Source organism: Oncorhynchus tshawytscha, linkage group LG02 (genome assembly GCF_018296145.1).
Source record: "Oncorhynchus tshawytscha isolate Ot180627B linkage group LG02, Otsh_v2.0, whole genome shotgun sequence".
Taxonomy (NCBI): Eukaryota; Metazoa; Chordata; class Actinopteri; order Salmoniformes; family Salmonidae; genus Oncorhynchus; species Oncorhynchus tshawytscha.
In genome coordinates this window covers 3281773-3294523 of record NC_056430.1, presented here as the reverse complement: position 1 = coordinate 3294523, position 12751 = coordinate 3281773, and the positions used below count along the sequence as shown (strand labels likewise).

At 45.4% G+C, this 12751-nt stretch overlaps 1 protein-coding gene across 2 annotated transcripts in view; it reads left to right on the top strand.

The window, feature by feature from the left end:
* The window catches only part of LOC112247479 (synapsin-2), a 215159-nt gene that overhangs the window by 162865 nt on the left and 39543 nt on the right, over positions 1–12751 (top strand). For both annotated transcript variants that reach the window (XM_042329630.1, XM_042329621.1), the window contains exons 6-7: positions 4084–4146; positions 7223–7365. In XM_042329630.1, the coding sequence (XP_042185564.1) occupies positions 4084–4146; positions 7223–7365 (206 nt within the window). The remainder of the gene's footprint in view (positions 1–4083; positions 4147–7222; positions 7366–12751) is intronic.

Here is a 12751-nt window from a genome sequence, read left to right as displayed (position 1 = left end):
CTCTTCTCCCTCCCTCCTTCTCCCCTCTTCTCCCTCCCTCCTTCTCCCCTCTTCTCCCTCCCTCCTTCTCCCCTCTTCTCCCTCCCTCCTTCTCCCCTCTTCTCCCTCCCCTCCCCTCTTCTCCCTCCCTCCTCTCCCCTCTTCTCCCTCCCTCCTTCTCCCCTCTTCTCCCTCCCTCCTCCCCCCTCTTCTCCCTCCCTCCTCCCCCCTCTTCTCCCTCCCTCCTCCTCCCCCCTCTTCTCCCTCCCTCCTCCTCCCCTCTTCTCCCTCCCTCCTCCTCCCCTATTCTCCCTCCCTCCTCCTCCCCTATTCTCCCTCCCTCCTCCTCCCCTATTCTCCCTCCCTCCTCCTCCCCTATTCTCCCTCCTCCTCCCCCTCTTCTCCCTCCCTCCTCCTCCCCTCTTCTCCCTCCCTCCTCCTCCCCTCTTCTCCCTCCCTCCTCCTCCCCTCTTCTCCCTCCCTCCTTCTCCCCTCTTCTCCCTCCCTCCTTCTCCCCTCTTCTCCCTCCCTCCTTCTCCCCTCTTCTCCCTCCCTCCTTCTCCCCTCTTCTCCCTCCCTCCTTCTCCCCTCTTCTCCCTCCCTCCTTCTCCCCTCTTCTCCCTCCCTCCTTCTCCCCTCTTCTCCCTCCCTCCTTCTCCCCTCTTCTCCCTCCCTCCTCCCCTATTCTCCCTCCCTCCTTCTCCCCTATTCTCCCTCTTCTCCCTCCCTCCTTCTCCCCTCTTCTCCCTCCCTCCTTCTCCCCTCTTCTCCCTCCCTCCTTCTCCCCTCTTCTCCCTCCCTCCTTCTCCCCTATTCTCCCTCTTCTCCCTCCCTCCTTCTCCCCTATTCTCCCTCCCTCCTCCTCCCCTATTCTCCCTCCTCCTCCCCTCTTCTCCCTCCCTCCTCCTCCCCTCTTCTCCCTCCCTCCTCCTCCCCTATTCTCCCTCCCTCCTTCTCCCCTATTCTCCCTCCTCCTCCCCTCTTCTCCCTCCCTCCTCCTCCCCTCTTCTCCCTCCCTCCTCCTCCCCTCTTCTCCCTCCCTCCTCCTCCCCTATTCTCCCTCCCTCCTTCTCCCCTCTTCTCCCTCCCTCCTTCTCCCCTCTTCTCCCTCCCTCCTTCTCCCCTCTTCTCCCTCCCTCCTTCTCCCCTATTCTCCCTCTTCTCCCTCCCTCCTTCTCCCCTCTTCTCCCTCCCTCCTTCTCCCCTCTTCTCCCTCCCTCCTTCTCCCCTCTTCTCCCTCCCTCCTTCTCCCCTCTTCTCCCTCCCTCCTTCTCCCCTATTCTCCCTCTTCTCCCTCCCTCCTTCTCCCCTCTTCTCCCTCCCTCCTTCTCCCCTCTTCTCCCTCCCTCCTTCTCCCCTATTCTCCCTCTTCTCCCTCCCTCCTTCTCCCCTCTTCTCCCTCCCTCCTTCTCCCCTCTTCTCCCTCCCTCCTTCTCCCTCCCTCCCTCCACTCCTCCCCTCTTCTCCCTCCACTCCTCCCCTACCAGGCAGCAGTGAGTGAGTGTATTCAGTCATCAGCTCAGTTTGTGCCTCAGTTAAAAACACAAGTAGAAGAACAACTCTGACAATGGGAAAGTAGACCAGGAGATCTGCAGCTTGTTTTGAATCATAGGAGGTGACTGATGGCTCTGTGTGATTTGTTTTAATGAGACCTAGATTACAGTCTGGAACACGTTTGGATCTTTGTAGTTCAGCTGTGGTGCTGAAATGGAGTGTTACAGTTGAGTGAAGATTTCATCTTCTATCATGGAGGTTCACTGCTTGATTATTATGCTGGACACGAGCCCTCAATATGTTGTGAACACTAGTGGAGTCTCTGTGTGGTGTGTGTGGTGCGTGTGTGCGGCGGTGGCAGCAACACACCTACTCTCCTGTCTCAGGTTATTGATCATGAGCATATCCTCACTGATACACAACAAAACATTGATAGATGTTACTTTCATTTGGTTCTGTTTGCATATAATATCTCTTGTTGTTTATTGCACTAACTCTGTCACAAATACCGTCTCCCCAGCCTATTTTGTCATATACCTGCTCCCCAGCCTGTTTTGTCATATACCTGCTCCCAGCCTGTTTTGTCATATACCTGCTCCCCAGCCTGTTTTGTCATATACCTGCTCCCCAGCCTGTTTTGTCATATACCTGTTCCCCAGCCTGTTTTGTCATATACCTGCTCCCAGCCTGTTTTGTCATATACCTGCTCCCCAGCCTGTTTTGTCATATACCTGTTCCCCAGCCTGTTTTGTCATATACCTGTTCCCCAGCCTGTTTTGTCATATACCGTCTACCCAGGCTGTTTTGTTATATACCGTCTACCCAGCCTGTTTTGTTATGGGTCTATCAGGTAACATGCTGGGTCTATCAGGTAACATGCTGGGTCTATCAGGTAACATGCTGGGTCTATCAGGTAACATGCTGGGTCTATCAGGTAACATGCTGGGTCTATCAGGTAACATGCTGGGTCTATTAGGTAACATGCTGGGTCTATATACCTGCTCCCCAGCCTGTTTTGTAATATACCTGTTCCCCAGCCTGTTTTGTCATATACCTGCTCTCCAGCCTGTTTTGTCATATACCTGCTCCCCAGCCTGTTTTGTTATATACCGTCTCCCCAGCCTGTTTTGTCATATACCTGCTCCCCAGCCTGTTTTGTCATATACCTGCTCCCCAGCCTGTTTTGTCATATACCTGCTCCCCAGCCTGTTTTGTCATATACCTGCTCCCCAGCCTGTTTTGTTATATACCGTCTCCCCAGCCTGTTTTGTTATATACCGTCTCCCCAGCCTGTTTTGTCATATACCTGCTCCCCAGCCTGTTTTGTCATATACCTGTTCCCCAGCCTGTTTTGTCATATACCGTCTCCCCAGCCTGTTTTGTTATATACCGTCTCCCGGCCTGTTTTGTCATATACCGTCTCCCGGCCTGTTTTGTCATATACAGTCTCCCGGCCTGTTTTGTCATATACCTGCTCCCCAGCCTGTTTTGTTATATACATGCTCCCCAGCCTGTTTTGTCATATACTGTCTCCCGGCCTGTTTTGTCATATACCTGCTCCCCAGCCTGTTTTGTTATATACCTGCTCCCCAGCCTGTTTTGTCATATACCGTCTCCCCAGCCTGTTTTGTCATATACCTGCTCCCCAGCCTGTTTTGTCATATACCTGCTCCCCAGCCTGTTTTGTCATATACCTGCTCCCCAGGCTGTTTTGTCATATACCTGCTCCCCAGCCTGTTTTGTCATATACCTGCTCCCCAGCCTGTTTTGTCATATACCTGCTCCCCAGGCTGTTTTGTTATATACCTGCTCCCCAGCCTCTGAGTTGACTCATTCACACTGTTTGGCAACAGCAGTGTTTAGCCTCTATAGTTAAATATCTACTAGCCCTGGTGTGTCTCTCTATGGTTAGATATCTACTAGCCCTGGTGTGTCTCTCTCTATGGATAAATATCTAATAGCCCTGGTGTTTATCTCTATGGTTAAATATCTACTAGCCCTGGTGTTTATCTCTATGGTTAAATATCTACTAGCCCTGGTGTGTCTCTCTATGGTTAAATATCTACTAGCCCTGGTGTGTCTCTCTCTATGGTTAGATATCTACTAGCCCTGGTGTTTCTCTCTCTATGGTTAGATATCTACTAGCCCTGGTGTTTATCTCTATGGTTAAATATCTACTAGCCCTGGTGTTTCTCTATGGTTAAATATCTACTAGCCCTGGTGTGTCTCTCTATGGTTAAATATCTACTAGCCCTGGTGTATCTCTCTATGGCTAAATGTCTAATAGCCCTGGTGTGTCTCTCTATAGTTAAATATCTAATAGCCCTGGTGTTTATCTCTATAGTTAAATATCTACTAGCCCTGGTGTGTCTCTCTATAGTTAAATATCTACTAGCCCTGGTGTGTCTCTCTATGGTTAAATATCTACTAGCCCTGGTGGTCTCCTGGAGCAACATTCAGTCAGTGTGCCAGTCAGCCAATAAGTTATTCAGTCATTCATTCAGTCAGTCAGCTAATCAGTCATCCAGGCAGTCAGCCAATCAGTCATTCAGCAAATCAATTGTTCATTCATTCAGCCAGTCAATCATTCCAACATGTCTTCTCTTTCAGATCTCCATGCCCTCTTTCCCTGTGGTGGTGAAGATAGGACACGCGCACTCTGGAATGGGAAAGGTAATGCACTAATACATATACATATGTGCCATTTATATATAATGTCTAAATACATATAAATACATGTCATTTATATATAATGTCCAAATACAAATAAATATGACATTTTATATATATAATTGATTTTACCTATTTTTAACTAGGCAAGTCAGTTAAGAACAGATTCTTATTTTCAATGACGGCCTAGGAATAGTGGGTTAACGGCCTTGTTCAGGGGCAGAATGACAGATTTTTACCTAGTCAGCTCAGGGATTCGATCTTGCAACCTTTTGGTTACTAGTCCAACACTCTAACCACTATGCTACCTGCCGCCAATAGCCCTGGTATAATGTCCACATACAATTAAATACATGTCATTTGACGTTTTCCACATTTTGTCATATTACAGCCTTATTCTAAAATGGATTAAACAGTTATTTTCCCCTCATCAATCTACACACAATACCCCATAATGACAAAGCAAAAATAGGTTTTTAGAAATTTTGACAAATGTATAAAAAATAAAAAAATGAAATATCACATTTACATAAGTATTCAGACCCTTTACTCAGTACATTGATGAAGATCATATACCCAAGAAGACTCGAGGCTAACGCTTCAAGCTTGGCACACCTGTATTTGGGGAGTTTCTACCATTCTTCTCTGCAGAACCTCTCAAGCTCTGTCAGGTTGGATAGAGAGCGTCACTGCACAGCTATTTTCAGGTCTCTCCAGAGATGTTCGATCGTGTTCAAGTCCGGTCTCTAGCTGGCCCCTCGAGGTCATTCAGATACTTGTCCCAAAGCCACTCCTGTGTTGTCCTTGCTGTGTGCTTAGGGTCGTTGTCCTGTTGAATGATGAACCTTCACCCCAGTCTGAGGTCCTGAGCACTCTGGAGCAGGTTCATCAAGGATCTCTCTGTACTTTTCTCCGTTCATCTTTTGCTCAATCCTGACCAGTCTCCCAGTCCCTACCGCTGAAAAACATCTCCACAGCATGATGTTGCCACCACCATGCTTCATCTTAGAGTTGGTGCCAGGTTTCCTCAGGATGTGACACTTGGCATTCAAGCCAAAGAGTTTAATCTTGGTTTCATCAGACCAGAGAATCTTGTTTTTTTTTGACAAGCGGGCTGTCATGTGCCTTTTACTGAGAGGGACTTCCGTATTGCCACTCTACCGTAAAGGCCTGATTGGTGGAGTACTGCAGAGATGGTTGTCCTTCTGGAAGTTTATATCATCTCCACAGAATAACTCTGGAGCTCTGTCAGAGTAACCATCGGGTTCTTGGTCTCTTCCCTACCAAAGCCCTTCTCCCTTGATTGCTTAGTTTGGCCAGGCGGCCACTCTAAGAAGAGTCTTGGTGGTTCCAAACTTCTTCCATTTAAGAATGATGGAGGCCACTGTGTTCTTGGGGACCGTCAATGCTGCAGAAATGTTTTGGTACCCTTCCCCAGATCTGTGTCTCAGCACAATCCTGTCTCGGAGCTCTACGGACAATTCCTTCAACCTCATGGCTTGATTTTTCCTCTGACATGCACTGTCAACTGTGGGACCTTATATAGACAGGTGAGTGCCTTTCCAAATCATGTCCAACCAATTGAGTTTACCACAGGTGGACTCCAAGTTGAAGAATCATCTCAAGGATGATCAATGGAAACAAGATGCACCTTCGCTCAATTTCGAGTCTCATAGCAAAGGGTCTGAATGCTTATGTACATAAGCTAATTATTTATTTTTTATTTATACATTTGTTAAAATCTCACAACCTGTTTCCGCTTTGTCGTTATGGGGTATTGTGTGTAGATTGATTAAATATATAAAAAACAATCCTCAGCAATTTTAGAATAAGGCTGTAACATAACAAAATGTAAAAAATGACAAAGGGTCTGAATACTGTCAGAATGCACTGTTTACACAGAACATTAGGAACACCGGATCTTTCCATGACAGACTGATCAGGTGAAAGCTATGATTACTTATTGACAAATCACTAATAGGAGAAACTATAATTGGAACCATACATGTTGCGTTCCATACATGTTGACATGTTCATCATCTCTTCATCTAATTGATCTCTTTCTGTAATCTGCCATGTATTCAGCTATAGCTGTAATCTGTGTATTCAGCTGTTACAAATCCCTTTTGGCCCGACAGTCTAGGGGAGATGGTAACGAGACCCTAACTAGTGTATTTAACAAAGTTTACCTACGGGTAGTGTATGCCCATGGGCGACTTGTCTTGGTTCCTCCTTTTCCCACCAGCAAGCAAACACCATAACCAAAAACAATACTCACAGGTGAGGACAAAGTGATATGGAGGTGCTCAAACAAAAGAGAGCTCAATACATAAAGAGAGCTAGAGACATAGTAGGAGAGGGTGAAACAGCACGATCAACAGACATATGGCATTTACAGAGAGATTGAGCTCTAGAGCAAACAACTGACAGGGTTTTTAAACCAAGGGAAAGGAACTGTGATTGGGTAGGAAACAGGAGGAGGTGTGTCTTCTGATTGATGATTGATTGGTGACTGATTGGGGAGTGATGATTTTCACCTGTGAGAGGAAAAGGAGAGAAAAGAACACAGGATACATACACACACACACACACACACACACAGGATACCTGTATCTGTAACATCAGCTATATCTGTAATCTACTGTGTATTCAGTTATATCTGTAATCTACTGTGTATTCAGCTATATCTGTAATCTACTGTGTATTCAGTTATATCTGTAATCTACTGTGTATTCAGTTATATCTGTAATCTACTGTGTATTCAGCTATATCTGTAATCTACTGTGTATTCAGTTATATCTGTAATCTACTGTGTATTCAGTTATATCTGTAATCTACTGTGTATTCAGTTATATCTGTAATCTACTGTGTATTCAGTTATATCTGTAATCTACTGTGCATTCAGCTATATCTGTAATCTACTGTGTATTCAGCTATATCTGCAGCCTGTAATGATGATGTTGCGTTATGCTGTCTGTGTATCCAGGTAAAGGTGGATAACCTGAGTGTGTGTTATTGTTAGGGTTAGTTGTGTGAGGGTTAGATGTAATGTGTTGTGTTATGCTGTCTGTGTATCCAGGTAAAGGTGGATAATCTGAGTGATTTCCAGGACATAGCCAGTGTGGTAGCCATCACTCAGACTTACACCACCACAGAACCCTTCATAGATGCCAAGTACAACATCAGGGTCCAGCGGATTGGCAGCGATTATAAGGCTTACATGTAAGTACCTTTCCTTGTATGTAGGTGTGTGTATGGCATTTTATTTGTCAAATGCGTCGTAAACAACAGGTGTAGACTAGAGGTCGACCGATTATGATTTTTCAAAGCCGATTTTTCAATGCTGATTAGTGTAGGCTAACAGTGAAATGCTTACTTAAAGGCCCTTCGCAACAATGCAGAGAGAGAGTAAACAACAGGTGTAACAGTGAAATGCTTCCTGAGGGGCCCTTCCCAACAATGCGGAGAGAGAGTAAACAACAGGTGTAACAGTGAAATGCTTCCTGAGGGGCCCTTCCCAACAATGCGGAGAGAGAGTAAACAACAGGTGTAACAGTGAAATGCTTCCTGAGGGGCCCTTCCCAACAATGCGGAGAGAGAGTAAACAACAGGTGTAACAGTGAAATGCTTCCTGAGGGGCCCTTCCCAACAATGCGGAGAGAGAGTAAACAACAGGTGTAACAGTGAAATGCTTCCTGAGGGGCCCTTCCCAACAATGCGGAGAGAGAGTAAACAACAGGTGTAACAGTGAAATGCTTCCTGAGGGGCCCTTCCCAACAATGCGGAGAGAGAATAAACAACAGGTGTAACAGTGAAATGCTTCCTGAGGGGCCCTTCCCAACAATGCGGAGAGAGAGTAAACAACAGGTGTAACAGTAAAATGCTTCCTGAGGGGCCCTTCCCAACAATGCGGAGAGAGAGTAAACAACAGGTGTAACAGTGAAATGCTTGCTTTACGGGCCTTTCCCAACAATGCGGAGAGAAAATTAAGAGAAATAATAGAAAAGTAAAACATGATATAAGTATTTTAAAAGTAATTATAGACTCACAATGAGCAACGATAACTTGGCTACAGTGGTATAAAGTACTTAAGGAAAAATCCTTGTACTTAAGAACTACTTAAGTAGTTTTTGGTGTATCTGTACTGTAAAAATGATGTACATTTTACTCCATACATTTTCCCTGACACCAAAAAGTACTCATTATATTTGGAATGTCTAGCAGGACAGGAAAATGGTCAAATTCACACACTTATCAAGATAATATCCCTGGTAATCCCTTGCCTCTGATCTGGCAGCTCACTAAACACATGCTTCATTTGTAAATGATGTCTGAGTGTTGGAACGTGCCCCTGGCAATCCGTAAATTTAAAAAACAAGAAAATGGCGCTCTATGGTTTGCTTCATACTGTATAAGGAAATTGAAATTACTTTTACTTCTACTTTTGAAACGTAAGTATATTTTAGCAATTACATTTACTTTTGATACTTAAGTATATTTAAAACCAAATACTGTCATGGGATACTAGGAGTGGTGGGTTGGAATCAGGGCAGAGAGCAGGGTTCAGTATATCTTAAATTTATTCTCCGGCGAACAAAACGGTCACGCCAACATACAGGGCGCATACAATAGACCAGCCCAAACACAGGACCAAATAGTCCGGAGAATACACATATGAAAACCACCATACGACAGAGTAACAAAAAACAATCCCGCACAAAACAAGGGCGGAACAACCTACTATATATAAGGACGCTAACTAAACTAAAATACACACAGGTGAAACTAATAAGACAAAACCAACAGACAAACGAAAAAGGGATCGGTAGCGGCTAGTAGGACGGTGAGGACGACCGCCGAGCACCACCCGAACAGGCAGGGGAGCCAACTTCGGCGGAAGTCGTGACAAATACTTTTAGATTTTTACTCAAGTAGGATTGTACTGGGCGACTTTCACTTTTACTTGAGTCATTTTATATTAAGGTATCTTTACTTTTACTCAAGTATGACAATTGGGTACTTTTTCCACCATTGCTTGGCTAAATACATGGGGTACCAGTACCGAGTGATGTGCAGAGGTACGAGGTAATTGACGTAGATATGCACATATAACGAGGAATAAAGTGACATTATGGGGTATTATGTATCTCAATTGAATACATTTTAAATTCAGGCTGGAACACAAAATGTTTCTACAAATTGATTGTCCACCTGTGGTAAATTCTATTGATTGGACATGATTTGGAAAGGCACACACCTGTCTATATACGGTCCCACAGTTGACAGTGCATGTCAGCACAAAAACCAAGACATGAGGTTGAAGGAATTGTCCGTAGAGCTCAAATAAAATAAAATAAAATGTTATTTGTCACATACACATGGTTAGCAGATGTTAATGCGAGTGTAGCGAAATGCTTGTGCTTCTAGTTCCGACAATGCAGTAATAACCAACAAGTAACCTAGCTAACAATTCCAGAACTACTACCTTATAGACACAAGTGTAAGGGGATAAAGAATATGTACATAAAGATATATGAATGAGTGATGGTACAGAGCGGCATAGGCAAGATACAGTAGATGGTATTGAGTGCAGTATATACATATGAGATGAGTATGTAAACAAAGTGGCATAGTTAAAGTGGCTAGTGATACATGTATTACATAAAGATGCAGTAGATGATATAGAGTACAGTATATACATATACATGAGATGAATAATGTAGGGTATGTAAACATTATATTAGGTAGCATTGTTTAAAGTGGCTAGTGATATATTTTACATCATTTCCCATCAATTCCCATTATTAAAGTGGCTGGAGTTGAGTCAGTGTGTTGGCAGCAGCCACTCAATGTTAGTGGTGGCTGTTTAACAGTCTGATGGCCTTGAGATAGAAGCTGTTTTTCAGTCTCTCGGTCCCAGCTTTGATGCACCTGTACTGACCTCGCCTTCTGGATGATAGCGGGGTGAATAGGCAGTGGTTCGGGTGGTTGTTGTCCTTGATGATCTTTATGGCCTTCCTGTGACATCGGGTGGTGTAGGTGTCCTTGAGGGCAGGTAGTTTGCCCCCGGTGATGCGTTGTGCAGACCTCACTACCCTCTGGAGAGCCTTACGGTTGTGAGCGGAGCAGTTTCCGTACCAGGCGGTGATACAGCCCGACAGGATGCTCTCGATTGTGCATCTGTAGAAGTTTGTGAGTGCTTTTGGTGACAAGCCGAATTTCTTCAGCCTCCTGAGGTTGAAGAGGCGCTGCTGCGCCTTCTTCACGATGCTGTCTGTGTGGGTGGACCAATTCAGTTTGTCTGTGATGTGTACGCCGAGGAACTTAAAACTTACTACCCTCTCCACTACTGTTCCATCAATCTGGATAGGGGGGTGTTCCCTCTGCTGTTTCCTGAAGTCCACAATCATCTCCTTAGTTTTGTTGACGTTGAGTGTGAGGTTATTTTCCTGACACCACACTCCGAGGGCTCTCACCTCCTCCCTGTAGGCCATCTCGTCATTGTTGATAATCAAGCCTACCACTGTTGTGTCATCCGCCAACTTGATGATTGAGTTGGAGGCGTGCATGGCCACGCAGTCGTGGGTGAACAGGGAGTACAGGAGAGGGCTCAGAACGCACCCTTGTGGGGCCCCAGTGTTGAGGATCAGCGGGGTGGAAATGTTGTTGCCTACCCTCACCACCTGGGGACGGCCCGTCAGGAAGTCCAGTACCCAGTTGCACAGGGCGGGGTCGAGACCCAGGGTCTCGAGCTTGATGACGAGCTTGGAGAGCATTATGGTGTTAAATGCCGAGCTGTAGTCGATGAACAGCATTCTCACATAGGTATTCCTCTTGTCCAGATGGGTTAGGGCAGTGTGCAGTGTGGTTGAGATTGCATCGTCTGTGGACCTATTTGGGCGGTAAGCAAATTGGAGTGGGTCTAGGGTGTCAGGTAGGGTGGAGGTGATATGGTCCTTGACTAGTCTCTCAAAGCACTTCATGATGACGGAAGTAAGTGCTACGGGGCGGTAGTCGTTTAGCTCAGTTACCTTAGCTTTCTTCAAATCAAATCAAATCAAATTTTATTTGTCACATACACATGGTTAGCAGATGTTAATGCGAGTGTAGCGAAATGCTTGTGCTTCTAGTTCCAACAATGCAGTAATAACCAACAAGTAATCTAACTAACAATTCCAAAACTACTGTCTTATACACAGTGTAAGGGGATAAAGAATATGTACATAAGGATATATGAATGAGTGATGGTAGAGAGCAGCATAGGCAAGATACAGTAGATGGTATCGAGTACAGTATATACATATGAGATGAGTATGTAAACAAAGTGGCATAGTTAAAGTGGCTAGTGATACATGTATTACATAAGGCTGCAGTCGATGATATAGAGTACAGTATATACATATGCATATGAGATGAATAATGTAGGGTAAGTAACATTATATAAGGTAGCATTGTTTAAAGTGGCTAGTGATATATTTACATCATTTCCCATCAATTCCCATTATTAAAGTGGCTGGAGTTGAGTCAGTGTCAGTGTCAGTGTGTTGGCAGCAGCCACTCAATGTTAGTGGTGGCTGTTTAACAGTCTGATGGCCTTGAGATAGAAGCTTTTTTTCAGTCTCTCGGTCCCAGCTTTGATGCACCTGTACTGACCTCGCCTTCTGGATGATAGCGGGGTGAACAGGCAGTGGCTCGGGTGGTTGATGTCCTTGATGATCTTTATGGCCTTCCTGTAACATCGGGTGGTGTAGGTGTCCTGGAGGGCAGGTAGTTTGCCCCGGTGATGCGTTGTGCAGACCTCACTACCCTCTGGAGAGCCTTATGGTTGTGGGCGGAGCAGTTGCCGTACCAGGCGGTGATACAGCCCGCCAGGATGCTCTCGATTGTGCATCTGTAGAAGTTTGTGAGTGCTTTTGGTGACAAGCCGAATTTCTTCAGCCGCCTGAGGTTGAAGAGGCGCTGCTGCGCCCTCTTCACGATGCTGTCTGTGTGAGTGGACCAATTCAGTTTGTCTGTGATGTGTATGCCGAGGAACTTGACTAGTCTCTCAAAGCACTTCATGATGACGGAAGTGAGTTCTACGGGGCGGTAGTCGTTTAGCTCAGTTACCTTAGCTTTCTTGGGAACAGGAACAATGGTGAAAAAGTTATTTAGTCTGCCTGGGAGCAAGACATCCTGGTCCGTGACTGGGCTGGTTTTCTTTTTGTAATCCGTGATTGACTGTAGACCCTGCCACATACCTCTTGTGTCTGAGCCATTGAATTTAGATTCTACTTTGTCTCTATACTGACCCTTAGCTTGTTTGATTGCCTTGCGGAGGGAATAGTTACACTGTTTGTATTCGGTCATGTTTCCGGTCACCTCGCCCTGATTAAAAGCAGTCGTTCGGGCTTTCAGTTTCACGCGAATGCTGCCATCAATCCACGGTTTCTGGTTTGGGAATGTTTTAATCGTTGCTATGGGAACGACATCTTCAACGCACGTTCTAATGAACTCGCTCACCGAGTCAGCATATTCGTCAATGTTGTTGTCTGACGCAATACGAAACAACAGCTCTGAGACAGGATTGTGTCAAAGCACAGATCTTGGGAATTTACCATTTTTTTTG